This window comes from Pseudonaja textilis, chromosome 2 (assembly GCF_049901715.1).
Source record: "Pseudonaja textilis isolate UNSWEBS1 chromosome 2, rPseTex1.2, whole genome shotgun sequence".
Classification (NCBI taxonomy): domain Eukaryota; kingdom Metazoa; phylum Chordata; class Lepidosauria; order Squamata; family Elapidae; genus Pseudonaja; species Pseudonaja textilis.
In genome coordinates this window covers 143,452,788-143,470,393 of record NC_141991.1, presented here as the reverse complement: position 1 = coordinate 143,470,393, position 17,606 = coordinate 143,452,788, and the positions used below count along the sequence as shown (strand labels likewise).

The 17,606-nt window shown below is 46.3% G+C and overlaps 1 protein-coding gene across 1 annotated transcript in view; it reads right to left on the bottom strand.

The window, feature by feature from the left end:
- Window positions 1-208: 208 nt before the first annotated feature.
- Window positions 209-17,606, bottom strand: part of SYN1 (synapsin I) — a 102,408-nt gene continuing 85,010 nt past the window's right edge. Inside the window, exons 6-13 of the mRNA XM_026711633.2 lie at window positions 11,909-11,971; window positions 8,283-8,425; window positions 7,589-7,663; window positions 7,271-7,373; window positions 6,028-6,177; window positions 4,722-4,785; window positions 3,951-4,608; window positions 209-2,470 (exon numbers count right to left, since the gene is read on the bottom strand). Of these exons, the coding sequence (XP_026567418.1) occupies window positions 2,335-2,470; window positions 3,951-4,608; window positions 4,722-4,785; window positions 6,028-6,177; window positions 7,271-7,373; window positions 7,589-7,663; window positions 8,283-8,425; window positions 11,909-11,971 (1,392 nt within the window). The 3' untranslated portion in view covers window positions 209-2,334. The remainder of the gene's footprint in view (window positions 2,471-3,950; window positions 4,609-4,721; window positions 4,786-6,027; window positions 6,178-7,270; window positions 7,374-7,588; window positions 7,664-8,282; window positions 8,426-11,908; window positions 11,972-17,606) is intronic.

Sequence of the window (17,606 nt, the reverse complement as noted above, 5' to 3'; positions counted from 1 at the left end):
TCTACGTGTTGTTGATTTGAGGCCACAAAAACAAAAGAAAATCCATATCCCTTTCTTCCCATACTACATATACCTGCTGTCATCGATTCGCTTCTCCATTCTGATGTCATCGTCATACCCTTTTTGCTTCATCTCTCTGCACATGTAGTGTCTTTATGTGTGCATTGATTTCATTTCAGTGACAGAACATGCATTTTCCAGCAAGCACTCAGATTTTTAATATAGATATATTTATTTATTTATGGTTTTTTTACATCACTGATCCATTGAAACTTTGATTCACAGAGACAGAATCACAGCAATAGGAAAGGCCTCTATTCCCACCAAAATAGTGTGCGAGGGGGATGCACTTTCCAGACAAGAATAAATAACAAAGATACCAAGTTAGCACTTTAAATTGTCCTTCCCAGATCTCTTGGTGGCAAAGGAATAGATCTCTGGGGAGAAGAGGCTGAAGAATGGAAAGGGGGTGTAATACACAGGGATTGAGCCTCCGCTGCATCCCCCTCCCCAACCTGACAGTTAAGTTGCAAACACAGCTCAAAGCGTCATGTCACAACACAGCTACAACACGTGACTTTGCAGCTATCAGACCATCACGCATTAAGTGGCCCTGTCCCCATGATCTTTCAAAGAAGGGGACAGAGTAATTGACACAGCTTTAGGGATAAAGGAGAATCACAAAAATAGAGTGGGGAGTTTCTCTCTTGAGTTATATACAAGGGGGAGAGGGAGGGGACCAAGTTCTGCTTTTGGGTGTGAACCCTTTGTATGTGTCCATCAGGGATGAAGTTTTATTTCTTCAGTCATCAAAATAGAAAAAGCATCCCTTGGCTATAGTGGCAGTACTATGGCTGTTTTGGGAGAAGAGCAGATAGATTTGATTGGCCAAGTGGGAGGAAGAACAGGAAACGGGCTTGACAAAAACAACTGCATTCTCCACCACAAACTCAAATATTGGCCAATTGTCTCTCCTCCATGACAACTGGGGTCTAAACCAGGTTAGCAAAAGGTTTGAGGATAAAGTACCTCATTGGCCCTGCCCAGCACCTTCCTGATGATCAGTAGGTGCTAAAGCTTACGGTGGAGTGACAGACTGGGAGTTTTCTGCAGTGCTATTAGGAAGGTGGAGGGGGAAAAAAACAGTGTGAGGTAGGATGGAAAGGAATTGTATGTCTAGATTAAGGCTTGCCGAGTATACGGTTACCAAAACGCATGGGAATAAAGTTGCACATTGCTGAAGTGGGGGCGGAACCTGCAGCCAAGGCAACAAGAGTTGGAAGCGGGCAGCTAAGGAATGGGGACAACAGGATTGTGCAAAGGGCAAGTGGCAATTGACTGGCTTATTCACAAACAACAACATAGACATCTTTGTGGCCACAAACACAGACATGGGTCCCAGGAAAAGTCCCCTCCCTCATGCTATGTATAGAGATCCCTGGAGACCCCTCTCCTCTCCCTTTTTCCCCAAGCTTGGGAACCCCTAGGCTGGGAGAAGAGAACCAGGCATAAAGTTTGCATATTTATATAGATGTGGACTTGAGAAATCTGCAGCCTCTGGATGAAAAGGGAGATCCTGATGGAAGGAAGGAAGCTCTCTGATAATCGGCAGGTTTGATTTGCATGGGGATAATATATTCTGCAGAAATGCTACAGAATTAGGCATAGAAAACAGAGCAAAAAAGAGGTTCTTAGAATGAAGGATGGTGGCAGAGGGAAGATTTAGGATTTTAAGGGAACATAAACAGAGCCTTCTACCCAGAAGACTGTGAAGTTCTTGTTGCATTTAGGGTAGAGAAGGTTCTGTTTTGGTGCATGTGTGTGTGTACATGTATCACTCTCTCTCCAGATAATTGCTCTGTACAGATAATGTTTTCATTATAAGCCACCCAGAGTCACCTACATGAGATGAGCAGCTGTATCAGTCTAAGAAATAAGTACACAAGCAAATTAATTTTAAACCAACCAAGCCTCTTTACATTCAGAATGACCGGCTTCAAAAGCCTGGGAATTTCATATCAACCCATTTTCTAGCTCTGACCATTTCCAGCAGGTGCCATTCCTTTTCCCAGGGATCTCCAGGGATACGTATTGCTTCCCCCTTTCTATGGGATTGCCATTCATGGAGGGGAGGGCAGAAGAAATTCTTCCAAAAAAAAAAAAAAGGGTGGGATTAAAAATAAACAAACAAATAAATAGATTCGTTTTAGAAGAGCATTCCCATGGGGAAATGGGTCAAAGCAGCGAAGGGACAAGGGGTTCGCAGTCTCAGAAGACAGGGAAAGGGATCTAGGCCCAGGGAAGTGAAGGGTCGCAGTAGAGAGGGGAAGTTTCTCAGTCGGAGAAGAGGCTGGCGAAGCTCTGTCGGAGGCTGCGGATGCTCTCAGCACGCACTTCATCCTGACTAAGGCTGCCCCGCGGCACCGGTGCCTCTGCAAGGGGGAAGGTATTGGTCAGAGACTGGGATTTGCTAAGGAACAGTGAGGGAGGAATGGGGGGCCAGGAAAGAAGGGAGGGGTAGACGGAGAGGAGAAATGAGAAACACACTATTAAAATCAGGTCAGGCAACAGAACTTGCTTTGTCTGAAATGCTGGGAGAGAAGAAAGGGGAGTTTGGGAAGCATTGCCCTCCTTCTCAAGAGTAGGGTAAGAAGCAAGCACAAAGCTGCAAAGGGGGCAAGGCCATTGAGAGGCCACATTGTCCCCCCCTCAGCCCTAATTTAATACTTCAAAGGAGGGTGCATCCAGTAGGGAAAGACTAGCGAAATGATTCCCGCAGCAGGAAAACATGACAGAAAAGCTGAAAGAATTTGGAGAGGGAAATTCTCAGTCATTTTCTTCTAATTGAAACTCCTTTCCCTCCCCTTCCAATTCTTTCCCCTTCTTTTCATTATGGATGGATCCTGCTGAATGGAGAGCAGAAGAGCATGAACTCTCTGTGTGATTTTGGCAAGCTTGGGCGAACGAAGAGCTGCAGCAAAATATCTGAAGAAGTTATTCAGCAAGAAGCGCTTTTCTGAAGCCCTATAAGTGCTGCTGCCCTTGTATGTAACTGCTTCTGTCAAAAAAAAAAAAAACCTTCTTGTTGATCTCTGGCTTCCTATAACTGGCATAATTTGCAAATCTAATTGAAAGTGAGGGTAACACTTTCTGCTCTCCCTTTCACTGGTCAAACAATTTCATCCCTGTTTCCTTGCCCCCCCTGAGAGACGGCTATGGGAAACACTTGTTACAGGCAGCACAAGTGATGATGAGATACATCTTTCCTAAATTTATGCCAACCCCTCAGCTTCAAAATTATCCTGCAAGGATTGATTTATATACTGTAGTTAGGGGTTTTAAAGTGTACTTTTTTTTTGGAAAAATCATTTTTTCAAATTTCAACTTGGGAACGTGACATCTTAAAACATGAGGGGGGGTTTTTTTCCCGCATCCTTTCGAATGATGACCTTGTATATGTGGAGAATCAAGTAACTCTTTTTTTGTTTCAGGAGGAGTTATCTTTTTGTATAAAAAGTAGTGTCTAGTTCTCACAGTGGCAAACAAAAGCAAACATAAAAAAAAAGCAAGACAGCTGTGTTATAATGTCAGTGAAGAATTTCTTATAAGCGTGTGATCTTTCGTTCTCTTCCCTGCCTTGTCATCCTACTACACCTAATCATCCTTCATTTAATATTCTCCCCTAACCCCTTAGTGAACTTTGAACAAAAGTGAAAAGGACACAAAATGACGACACACTGAATTTGCAAAAGTGATCCTTGAATTGGTGTTAGGGGAAAGTGCATGTAGCACGGCTTGTGCCCTTAAGTATCTGAGGTTACCAGATCACCGTGGCAACCTACCATGCCCCTGTTTAGCTAGGAAGAAAATCCCCACATTGCAAAAATTAAGTCTTGGAGCCTGCCTAACCCTGCTCCCTTCCACAGAGAACCCAAGAGTCCAACGCTTACTTCAGCTGGGGCTGGGGTGGAGGAGGCAGATCCTGACTGGGTTTCTGGGCAACTTGTGGCTTTCCTTGGCTTGGTGGAGGGCGGTTCCCTTGTTGCCCTGGGACACCGGGACCCTGCCCCTGAGTACTGGGCCTCGGCTGCTGGGTAGTGGGTGGTGCTGGGCGCTGCTGCTGTGCTCCTGCTCCCGGTGGGCGCTGCTGGGTCAGGCCCCCTTGACTGCCCTGCCGTGGATGCTGCCGTGGTTGACTGCCAGCTGCTGGAAGGCGCTGGGGCTGCTGCTGTTGCCCTGGGAGGCCCCCAGATGCTGTCTTGGGCAGGCCAGCCCCTGCGGGCCGCTGCTGCTGTGGGGGGGAGCCTTGCTGCCACTGTTGCTGTCCTCCGCCACTGGGGCTCGGCCCCCTCTGCGGCTGCGGGGACTGTGGAGCAGAGGGTGGTCCCTGCTGGCGAGACTGTTGGACTCCAGGTCCAGGCTGGCGCTGCCCTGCAGGACGTTGCTGAGCCTGTGGTGGGGGCTGCTGGGTGGTGGGGCTGGGCAGACGCTGACCCATTGCGGGACCACCGGGCTGTGGGGTAAGGCCTGAGAGTTGCTGGCCTTGGGGAGGGGGGCGTTGCTGAGATGGAGGGCGCTGGGAGCCTGGAGGTGGCTGCTGAGGTCCTCCTGAAAGATAGAGGGAAGACTGTTTTTAGCCTCCCCAATGTGCTAAAATTCCCTTTAAAAAATGTTCTGATGCCTCCCGCCTGAGCCACAATTTCCCCCAAAGCAGGATTCACCTTGGGGTGGAGGTCTCTGTTGGGCTGGAGGGCCTTGTCTCTGTCCAGCTTGAGCTGACTGAGCCTATGAACGAAAACAAACAAAAGCAGGAGCATGCATCAAAATGTATCCTTCTTTCCTTTTATCCCATTCTGCCCATCTATAATTTTCCTATTTCTGCAGTATCCTATCTTCTTTGTAGCATCGTCCATGTAATACAAGAATGTCTCTAAATCTTTCCCTAGTAGGCTTCCCATTCAGACATTCAGTCAAAAACAACAACAACAACAACAACAAACAGATGACACATGGAGGAATCTTTCTCCACTGGAGACATCAAATACTGGGAACCATATACACTCATCACAAAACATGAGGAATGGATTGACAAACAAAGCGTTTTCTTTGCCCTTCCTTTTCCCCAGATGCTTGGCAATACATTGGGGGGGGGGGTGTTGTGTCTAAACAGCGAAATTTGTTTTGACAGATGTGATGATAGCAATTTAGCTAAGGAAAAGCATCAAAACGGAAGAGAAGCATTCTTCTTCATAATACAAACTGTTATGGCAGCCACCAACTTCCATGGCTTTTAAGAAACATTAGACAAATAATAGCCATTTTGCTTAAGACGGTTATATACAGTATTTCTAGAATTAGAGGCACTATGCCTCTGAATGCCTATTGCTAAGAACCATGAATAGGAGGACCTGGTGGCCCTTGTGAATTTCACAGTGGCCTCTAGCTGGCAATTACTGTGGGAAACAGAACGCTGGATAACATCCAGCAGAGTTGCTCTTTAAGATCTTGAAAGTGAGATTGGACAAATTCAAAGTAGACCAATCTACCAACGTCTATTATCCATGGCAGTTAAATGAAATCTGTACAGTATTATAGAAGAACACCGGGTGCTTGAGATCAAATAGATAGAAAGAAATATTGACTTTAACTTCACCGTGTAGGTTTTCCTAAGTCATCTAATTGTCCATTATCAAAAACAAAGGAGTTTTTTGTTATCAAAACTATCCAAATCAAAGAGTCCCTCATGCTGAAATCTTCTGCATCTTTCTGACTCAACAACTTTAATGAGAAATTTCAGATACTAACCCTGGTCCTAATGCAGGCAACCTGTGCCTGGTCCCTCACTACTGTTGCCACAATCTACTGTAAACTTCAGTATGACAGTTTGCTGCTCTGACCCAGCATTTCCTCCTCCTTCTGACTCCTTTCCTTCCATTTCTAGTAAGCAGTGACTAAACATAAACTACAAGGGAAAAACAAAAAACGAGTAATGACTAGTGTTTATGATGAAAAACAAAGTCGTAATACCTGGGCATGCTGTCCTGAGGCAGAGCGCACAGGGGAGGGCACTGGGGTGCGAGGAATGACCTGGGCCATGCGTGACAGTACCAGCTCCACAATCAGCTGCTTATCTTCCTCCTGATGGTCTCCAATCAGAGGCATGGATGATCCCACCACCTGAGGAAAGAACAAGAACAAACAGGAAGTGAGCTGTTTCCCTGTTTCCCAAGTAGAACATGTGTGAATTACTCCAAGACCTTCTGCAGGAAATGACATGTGTGTGTGTGTGTGTGTGTTTTAAAATGCCTACTTTAAACATTAATGGCACTAGCAAATTAATAGCAGAAGTTTCAACTTGGGATGAAAACAAATAGGTAATAAGAAATATGGGTAGCATCCAGAGAACATATTTCTTCTGACAGCCCCTCTCCCTACAGAAGATAATCATCTGCAGAATGGTAGTAATAAAAGATGACCACCATTACTGGGTATTTGTTGGAAGGATTATGTGTGCTGTGTGTATAAACACTAAGCAATAGTGTTAACAAAACCACATGGTGCAATCGGTGGTGACTCAAAGAATACAGTCTGATCCACGTAGCCAGGAAGTAACTGGAACTAAGCCAGTTTGTCCCACTGCCTGTAACATGGAAAAACCAATTGCACATCATCATCAATTGACAAAATATACATGCACCAAAAACTGCCGTAGAAGCAGAGTGGTACATATATATATATATCACTCAAAGGACCCTAACATTAACTGCCAGTTGCTTTGAACTACAGTATATATTCTGAATATTAGTAAAAACATTATTTTTTTATGTGGGTCAAGGTTTTTCCAAACTATTCCCCAAATCTTTTGAGTAAATCTCTATAAGGTTTTCTGCAACAATAGCAATGACAGAGGTTCCCTGACAGAATAAATCAATGCTGTATTTTTTGAGTAAAAGGGGAGAGAGAAAGTCATTGGCCTAATGCCATCTAGTGAGTATTGCAGCTGAAAATGGATTTCAACTCAAATCTCTTTGGCCAGGGAGAATACAATACTGTCCCGGTATCCTAAAAACACATTTATGTTGAGGTTTCATTATTTCGAGAACCAACTTGTTAAAAAGAGCTGATTTGCTTTAAAATCCTCAATTTAAAAAGAACCTTTTAACCTGGCTCTTTACCTTATAAATTCTAATCTTCCCTTCTTTTAGCAATTTTTTAAAAGGTTTGTGTTCCCTGGTATATTCATTAAAATATAAGCATTCCCACACCTCACCTCAATAATGTGGTCACGCCCATCCTTGCCATGTAGAGCTTCTACTGCACAGATGTCCAAACCACCAAAGATTTCGGAACAAGTGTCTACCCATAGCTTGTACCTACCGCAGAATGGAAAATTCAGAGACAAAATTATAAATGTAGCACAAGTAGAGAGCCCTCCTAATTTTATCACTTTCACTCAGATATGTTTAGTCAGAGCTTGGGAAGCCACAGAGCTTGGGAAGCCATAGAGAGGAAGAGTCCTCCTATTCTAAGCATTTATTTATAATCCCTTCTATCTACCCAATCATATTTCCCCATCTATGCCACTCACCTATCTGACATAGCTATTTGCTCCAACATGGCAGAGCCAGTATTGGTTTTCCAGTTGCCTGAAACAGAGGTCCTCCTGCCAGAGGAAAGAGGACATTGTATTAAAGATCCAGTGAGGAAACAAAAAACAAATGTTTCCTTGAAAAAGGAGGTCAATAACATCAGGAAAGAGACTGATACAGATTGAGAAGGGGGAATTAATTCAAATGGGGCTTGTCAAATGAAGGGTATATTAAATATGGTGTTTTGAGAAACTGAGTCCTCAAAAGAGGTACAATCTAAACTTTCCTTCAGAGATAGCACAAATATAGTTCCCGCCCAAAAAGGGTGGGTATCTCTCATTGTTTATAAAAAAAAAGAGAGAATTTCAGCAAATGTAGATATTTCAATCTTATGTGACAATGTGTGTTTGCCAAAATTCATACTTAGATCACTTATTAAAGATGCGAGACCCAAACTTTTGCATTTGGTCACCTCTTATAGGATTGTTTCTAGAAAGTGACTTGAAAATGCTGACCAGGATCAATAAAGCTTCATGGAAGACATCATTCTGCTGATGGGAGGAGGCAAGTAGAAAAAAAGTTGATTTAAGTAATAGTGGGATCAAGTGCAGGTCAAGAAGCTTCAAGGGGGGAAGTTGCAACATTTGCTAAGAGTAAGGAGATATAAACAAGGGGAATTTTCACCAGACTCACATGTAGGCTTTGTAGTTATTGCCAATCTTCTGTATACGGATATCATACTTGGCATCAATAAAAGGTTCTGAGGTGGCATAGGTCTTGGTGAGAGCTACTACACTGGCAATGTCCTGGAAATCATACTGGTTCTCCACCTTGACCTGTAACAAACAGAAGCCTTTGCATTTACTGTATCAAATATAAGCAAATAAGCCTACATCACCCACATTTCAGCAACTGAATTTTGAAATCAGATCTACCCTCCCAAATTGCATGTTTTACATATTTCCTGATGAGGTTTTATTGTGTGAATTTCTCTTCCTCATTTGATCATGTCATACAGGAATACAATAGTGCCTTCTACCTGTAGCCCATTATTTTTATTTATTTTCCCCAAAATGTTAAGCATGAAAATACAAAAACAAAAACAATAATTTAAATAGATAGTGCTAGAAGCCTACTGACATCATTTTCTCATGGATTCAGCCCGCCATCAAAAATTAGCAGAAATTCTCATCTAATCGTTGGGTCCATTCTGTAGTGTCAGCCTCTTTGACAAAGGAGATGATGCCTCTTGCCTTGAAAGAGCCAATGATGCCAGCCATCTTCAGACCCAATTGATTTTTGACATCTATCATCCAGTCTCCAACCTTTCCTTTTGGGGAAAAGTTGTTGACATGGTCTGCAGTTGGTAAAAACCTGGATGAAATGGGTTATCTGAGCCCATTTCTCTCAGGCTTCAGCCTGAGATTTAATAGAGACAACTTTGGTCATTGATGTAGACAACTTATGGTAGAGTCAGATGAAGATGGTGCATCCATCCTTTCTGCTCTTGATTTTTTAGCAGCTATCAATATTGTCAACCACAGTATCCTTCTAAGTCAGTTCCACGGGCTGGGTAATGGAAACACACATATACAGTAGTTCTCTTCCTTTCTCTAGACCAATTCCTGTTGGTATTCTTGGGGGCAGAGGAGAGAGAAATCATTCTCTTGGCCCCTCTTTTGTGGAAATGCACATGGCTCCATTCTTCTCATCTCCTTTTCAGTTACTGTGTAAGGTCATCCACTGGTCTGGGGTTTGATACATTTATGATTCTGGATTGGTCAAGTAAGACTGTTGATGTTCTATCCCTGTGTCTGGAAGCTATGCAGATTTGGACAGGGAGAGACCATCTCTGACTCAATCCCACCAAAATTAAGTGGCCGGAGGTATTTGGTCTATATTCCATCTCTGACTGGGTGGGATTGCATCCCTCCATTTAAGAGTGTGCAAACTGGCAATCTTCCTAGGTTCACAGCTCCTGCTTGAGGACCAGGTTGTAGCCTTGGCCAGGAAGACCTTTGCACAGCTTCATCTGGTGCACCAAGTTCGGTCCTTTCTTAGCCTGGGAGGCTCTTCAGATAGTCACTGATGCCCTGGTCACCCCATGGCCTAACTACTGTAGCATGTTCTACACACTGCTACCCTTGAAGACCACTCTGAATTTTCAATTGGTCTAGATTGCAGCAATGATGGCAGCAATAGTATGGTGGTGGTATGGTGATATAAGCATTTGCGCTTCATGGTTCAAGGTACTAGACAATGCCTTTAAAGCCCTACATGGCACAGGGCCTAAGGAACCACATATCTCCAACAGCAGTGGTGAGATTCAAAAAATTTTTTACTACCAGTTCTGCGGGCATGGCTTGGTGGGCGTAGCAGGGGAAGGATACTGTAAAATCTCCAGTCAGAAGTGGTTTTTGCCGGTTCTCCGAACTACTCAAAATTTCCACTACCGGTTCTCCAGAACTGGTTAGAACCTGCTGAATACCACCTCTGTCCCATAGTATCAAGCTGCCTGATTTAATCTGGCAGGCACTCTCTTGAGTTCCTTTGATTGAATAATGCCATCTGTCAGGATGTCAGAAATGCCCCTTCTCTATAGTAGAATTTGCTCTCTGGAATGAAGCTCTCCCTGAGATCCAGATGGCTCCCACCCTGCTGGTATTTTGAAGGGCTTTAAAAACTTGGCTTCCCCCAGGCCTTTAACAACAATGAGTGAAATTGCCTGGAGTGTGTGGGTTTGTTTCTCTTCTGTTCTTGTCAATTTTTGTTCCTTTGTTTTTGTTTTTTGTTGTTTTCACAAACATCAGGCAACAGCTCTCCAGCCAAATGTACTCATCCAGTCTGGTTTTCCAGAGAGAATCTGCCACCCCACACCTGTTTTGTGAGGTAAAGCAGGTATGGATCAGACAGCAGGCCTTCTTGGTGGAAATACCCTCCCTGCAGAAGTTTCTAAGCCTCCACTTTGCAGATGTTTTGGAAATAGCTCAAAAGCTCGATTCTAACAAGTCTTTGGTCCCAGCTGAATGGTTGTGGGTAGCTATCTTGAGTTTGTTTTTGCTTTCTCATGGTGTTTTCATTATACTGTGGGTTCTTTATGTTTTGGCCTTTGTTTGTGGTTTTATGCTGCCCAAGGCCTCCAGGACCGGGCTAGGTCATAAGTACAGTTAAATAAAGAAACAAACAAAATCAATTTCTATACTTGTTCCTAAACAAAAGTGGAATCCATTATAAATTGCAGCTGGAATTGCTGGGAAATATTTTAACACTGGAGATCTATTTGTGGCTAATTGGGACAGATGTTATTGAGAGGAAAGATTATTCTTCCCACAATTGCCCCTGAAAAGGAGAGGAATTGGAGACCTCAGAGCCAAAATGGGAATGCACTACAAATCTAATGGGTTTCTGTCTCAACAATGAAAATAACTTAGGAAAGAGGAAAAGAACATACTGTTACTTGCAACTTGGGAAGAGACACAAAGCAGGAGCTTAGCAGCTCTGGGGCCTAGGTAATAAACTTTGCATTCCAGGCAGAGCAGGGATCTAAGTGATCAGCATGTAACAGATACCGAGATAAACAAAGATGAAGGCCAACTAATTAATCTAGAGCATTTAAAAAACAAAAACTTTTTGAGTTGCCTTGCAGGCCCTCTCCCTTCTCCTGAGTCAAAGTGCCTTGAGTGAGCAGAACATTTTTAGAAGGTGAAAATGATTGACCCCACTGAGTGTCCCTGTGCCTGGCACTATGCCTCAGTTTCAGATCACTGCCAATCCCATGACTCCCCTCCAAGGGAGGGTTACCAGATGTCTGAACAGGGAAAGGGCAGCAGGGACCATTGGAAAAAGAGGATGATACACTACCAAGATGGTATTTGGATTTTTATTCATTGGAGATGAAGGGATTACAAGTGAGTAAAGGGGCACACACTGGGGAATAAACACTGAGAAGGTACTAACCCTTAGGAGGCAAAAGACTTCCACTTGTAATTAAGGTCTTGTCAATTTCAGGCAGCTGTCACACTGGTGGGGGGGTACTAATTAAGGTCACAGAGCTGAGTTGTAAAGTTGAGGTTAACACTTATTGGGGAAATGCTACGCTACAGTGAAAAACTGCTTGAGAATACCCAAAAAAACCTGACCAATTTTTGATGTTAAGGCTATGCCTGCTAGTCAAAGGACATGGGGACAAAAGAGACTCCTTTCGCTGAACCACTGATTCTGCGGTAATATTTGGTTGAATTTTATTGCAGGATGGTGGTTTGTGAGCACCCTTGAGAATACTCGGGCTCAGGTTTTTTTGAGAAATTTTATACCCTCACCTTTCCCATTCCAGAATGAGCATGTCCCATCTTCACCACCACTGGGTATTTGGAGGTTGTCAGCTGGAAAAAGAAGAAGAAGGAAGAATCACCAAAGGTTCACAGTCCCATTAGAGACCATGGTCTGCCACAAAAGTCGCTGCAATGGCAAGTATTGCTCAATGCCATTAAAAGAAATTACAACACAGATTTGTGCAAAACAAGGAGCCATGTATAGTGGTGCTTAAAAGTTTGTGAATCCTTTTGAATTTTCAATATTTCTGAATAAATATGACCTAAAGCATCATCTATTCTCCACCCAAGTCCTAAAAATAGATAGAGAGATCCCAATTAAAATGAGCCAAAATATTGTATCTGTTCATTTATTTACAGAGAAAAATGATCCAAATGGCCAGGCACAAATAAATAAACTCAATAAACACTGTAAATGAACAAGTATAAGTATGAATTGTTTTCAATCTTAATATGAAACATTGGTCTTTTAAGCAACTTAGAGTCAATGGAAGGAAGGCAGGGCAGGTAGGCAAGCTGATTGTTTTGTTACAATCCAATGATTTTGTTATGTCCCTGGAACTTGCCAAAGTCCCCACCCAGGTCCGTTCATGCTGCGGGGGGGTTTGCTGCCCCTCATTGGCTGGCCTCCCTAGACAGCCGGCTATAAAAGCCAGCTGCAGGGTCCGGCCAGCCACTGATCGCTGGAAGCCTGCTCCAGGCAGGGCTAACACGTTCAGTCCTTTATTGTTCCAATAAAGTCTTGTTGCACCCAAGCCCTGGTCTAGCCTCTCATTGCTCAACTACAACACTGGCGACGAGGATGGGATGGCTACCAGAGGCAATTCGCAACAGCTGAAATCACTAAAATAACCGCTGAGCCGCAGCCGCGCCGCCGGAGAGCTCGGTCAGCAAGAGCGAAAGTAATAGCGTCTGTAGCCGCTTGTTAGCAAGCTACAGAGGAAAGTGAAGCGCTGCGAGCCGCAGCCGCTCAGCACAAAAAGAGCGCAAAATTCAAACGGCTGTCGTTTGGATTTCTAGCCGGAATACAGCGCGGTGCTGTTATTCCGAACTACTGACACTCACGCAGGCGCGATTTTCAAAGCGCTATCAGAGGCGGCAAGCCAGCACCGCCTACGCTCTCCAGGAGCGCGAATTTCAAAACGCTGCCAACAGTCGTTGCAGCTCAGCCCAATTGTAGCCCAGAGAGAGAGCAGAGAGGTCTATGAAGCCTCTCCAGAGCTGAAGTCACTAGACTAACGAGAGCACAAGTGCCATTTGTGTCCCAGAGAGATTTCTCAACAGCATATCACGCAGGAGTCCTCATCATGAACTCCAACCCAGCCTTCCCACCGTTCAAACCGGAAGAAGAAAAATGGGAGTCATACAAGAATCGTTTTAACCACTACATCGATGCTATCGGTCTGGCTGATGCTGGGGAGCACAGAAAAAAGTCATTCTTCCTCAGCTATTGCGGAGCCATCGTTTTTGATACTGCCACAGCACTCGTCGCTCCACGTGAGTTAAAAAATGTCCCCTGGCCAGAGTTGCTAGAAATTCTCACCAACCATTACTCCCCCAGGCCCTCACAAATCGCGAGGCGTTTCACCTTCCGGATGAGGAAGCAAGCAGAAAAGGAAACCGTCAATCAGTATATGGCCGCCTTGAGGACTGCAGCCCTCCACTGCGGGTTCGGGAACTATCTTGATGACATGCTCCTCGACCAGCTTGTCTGCGGGGTCAAAGACCTTCACCTCCAGAGGCGACTACTCGCCAGGAAGGACCTCAACCTATCCCAGGCCGTCGAGGAAGCCTTGGCAGCAGAGCTGGCAACCCAGTCCGCCACTGAAATTCAAGGCCCCGTTCCCAAACAAAGCTGCGCCACCGTTCATTCAGAAGAGGTAGTCAACGAAGACGACCCTAACGAGCAAACAGACATCCACCGCCTCACCCATGCCAAACAACCACAGGCAGGAGCCAGGCTAGAAACCAACAGCGCACCCAAACACATCATCCTATGCCTATCCTGTGGAGGACCTCACTCAAGAGCTACGTGCAAATTCAAGGGTGCCATCTGTAACCAGTGCCACAAAAAAGGCCACATCGCTAGAGTCTGCCAGGCCGCGCACAACTCAGCACAAAAGGTTCCTTCCTTTTCCCATTCTGGGCCTCAAAGGCAAGTACTAAATTGTCACACTTGCTACCATGCTAACCACACCTGTCACTCTATTAGTAAAATAACACTTTCCGTTCTATTAGAAGGTAAACCTTGTCGTATGGAGGTTGACACGGGGTCAGCGCTCTCAATCATCTCTTGGAGCACCCTCAAGAAAATCCAGCCCAGACTATCCAGAAACCAGCTCCAGAAGTGCCAGATCTCCTTGAGGGATTACCAGGGAAAAGACATTCCAGTGCTCGGCAAAGGCAAGTTCCTTGTTAATTTTAAAGCTTTTAAAGGCCACCTGCCTCTAGTGGTAGTTAACGGCAACCTCCCCAGTCTTCTGGGGCTTGATTGGTTCCCCTACCTCGGCCTAGGGTTAACAGGAGTCCATGCTGTCTCAGCTTCTGACACTGACTCCTTATTCACTGACTACTCAGACGTATTCAGCAATGAGTTGGGGTGCTATAAGGGGACCCCATCTCATTGCAGTTGACCCCAAGCGGTTCCAGTCCGGCTGAAACCGCGTAGAGTCCCATTCGCCATTCGGCCTAAACAGGACGCAGAGCTCGATAAATTATTAAAGCAAGGGGTCATCGAGCTGACAGACTTCGCCAAATGGGAGACGCCAATTGTCACACCCCTCAAAAAGGATGGCAGTCTGAGAATTTGTTCTGATTACAAAACAACAATCAACCGCTTTCTACAAGTTAGCGCGTACCCAGTCCCGGTCATTCAAGATTTACTGCATACCTTTGACCCTGGCAACATTTTTGCCAAATTGGACATGTTGCAAGCGTATCAGCAGTTCCCCGTTGACAACCAAACGGCGGAACTGCAGACCATTGTGACTCACAGGGGTGCCTTCCGGTGCAAGCGTCTCCAGTTTGGCGTAAGTGTTGCCCCGGGGATTTTCCAATCCCTCATGGAGCGTATACTACAGGGCCTCCCTGGCATAGTACCCTACTTCGACGACATATTGGTCTCGGCCAGGGACAGACCCCAACTCTTCCAGAGAGTCAGAGCAGTGTTAGACAGGTTCAGACAGCATGGCCTCAAATTAAAAAAGGAAAAATGTGCCATTGCCACTAGACAGGTGGACTTTCTGGGCTATAAGATTGACGCCTCAGGCATCCACCCCCTAGAGTCCAAGGTCAAGGCAATTCATGAGGCACCCACGCCAACCACTAAAGCCGAGCTACAAGCCTTTTTGGGATTATTGAACTTTTATGCATCATTTCTACCTCACAAAGCATCAGTAGCAGAGCCTCTACACAGGCTCTTAGATAAAAAAGCACCTTGGCACTGGGGACACAAGGAAGACACCGCTTTTCGCGCAGTCAAATCACTGCTCACATCTGACGCGGTCCTCATTCAATTCGACCCACACCTTCCACTGGTACTAGCCGCGGATGCTTCCCCTTTTGGGATTGGCGCCGTATTAAGCCATAGACTACCCAACGGCTCTGAGGCACCGATTGCCTTCTTTTCCAGAACGCTCTCAGCAACAGAGCGTAACTATAGTCAGATCGACAAGGAGGCTTTAGCCGCAGTGGCCGCGGTTAAGAAATTTCATGAATTCCTGTTTGGCCACAACTTTGAGCTAATCACGGACCACAAGCCTCTCCTGGGTCTTTTTTCCGGGGACAAGCAGACTCCCCAAGTGTTGTCTCCCAGAATGACGAGGTGGACTTTGTTCCTGGCGGCCTATTCGTACAAGCTCATCCACCGCCCAGGAAAAACGTTAAGTCACGCAGACGCCCTCAGCCGCTGCCCCCTGCCAGCTCCAGCAGAAGACCCGGCCCCGGTCCAAGCCATCTTCGATGTCACCGAGCTCGACCTCCCTGTCACCGCTCTCGACATCGCCACCAAATCCAAGACGGACAAAACCATCGCCCAGGTACTGGACTGGGTGAGGAGGGGGTGGCCGGGCTCAAACCTCTCAGCCGAATTCACACCTTTTAAGACCCGTCAACAGGAGCTGTCTAGCATACAGGGCTGCCTGCTGTGGGGCACCCGGGTGGTTATTCCGGCCTCACTCCGCACACCAGTCTTAGAGGCACTACACGAGGGCCACCCGGGCATCATCCGGATGAAGGCGTTGGCACGAAGCTACGTCTGGTGGTCGGGCCTGGACGACAACATCGTCAAGTGGGTAAGCTCATGCCAACCCTGCCAGGAATCCAGACCATCCCCTCCAGTCACCACCCCACAAAGTGGGAGAGCGCCAACGCACCTTGGTCAAGGCTACACATTGACTTAGCGGGTCCGATTCACGGCAAGACCTTCTTGGTGGTCGTAGATTCATACTCAAAATGGATCGATGTGGCCCAACTATCCACAACCACCACGCTAGCAGTTACCAAGGCTCTAACTCGCCTATTCGTAACACACGGGTTACCAGACACCATTGTTTCAGATAACGGCCCCCAGTTTGCCTCAACAGAATTTAGCCGTTTTGCCACAAATCTTGGCATCCGACATATCTTCACGGCCCCCTTCCATCCTGCCAGCAACGGATTGGCAGAACGAGCCGTTAGATCCACAAAAGAAGCATTAGCCAGATTCAGCAAAGAAGATTGGCATCACAGGCTCTCCCGTTTCTTGCTGAGCCAACACTCGACCCCTTGCATGGTCACAAACAAGTCCCCTGCAGAACTTCTAATGGGTAGGCGCCTAAGAACTGTGTTGGATAGGCTCCACCCTCACTATTGTCCTGACACCCCTCTCGCTTCAATGACAGGGGTCAGAGATTTTGTCTTGCAGGAACTCGTATTTGCGAGGAACTATGCCGGAGACCCGCTGTGGATCCCAGGAGTGATAGTAGCCATCACCGGCCCCCAGTCGTACCGAGTCCAGCTGGAAGACGGCCGCATCTGGAGAAGGCACCTGGATCAGCTAAGGAAACGACAGGGTACCCTCGCCAGTGTCGGATCGTGGGCTCAGGTTGACCCCCAGGTGCCACACCAAGCTCCCATCGAAGACCATGCCAGAGCCACTGCACCACCTACACCCGGACCAGGAGAGTTGGCAGTAGACCGGGACTGCCAGATGGGTCCGCCACCGGCACCAGTAGACGGGACCACAACATCGCCAACCAGAAGCACCACACCGGTGCCAGTGCAAACCCCAGAGCGAGGCTGCACCCCATCACCAACGCTACCAGGTTCCTCGGACTCTGAGACACTTGGTAACTCACTGGAGTTACGACGCTCGGGGCGCCAGCACAGACCGCCCGCTTATTTAAGTGACTATGCGTGTTCGCATCTGGGGGGAAGGGGTGTTATGTCCCTGGAACTTGCCAAAGTCCCCACCCAGGTCCGTTCATGCTGCGGGGGCGTTTGCTGCCCCTCATTGGCTGGCCTCCCTAGACAGCCGGCTATAAAAGCCAGCTGCAGGGTCCGGCCAGCCGCTGATCGCTGGAAGCCTGCTCCAGGCAGGGCTAACACGCTCAGTCCTTTATTGTTCCAATAAAGTCTTGTTGCACCCAAGCCCTGGTCTAGCCTCTCATTGCTCAACTACAACAGATTTATTAATACTTGGTGGTTT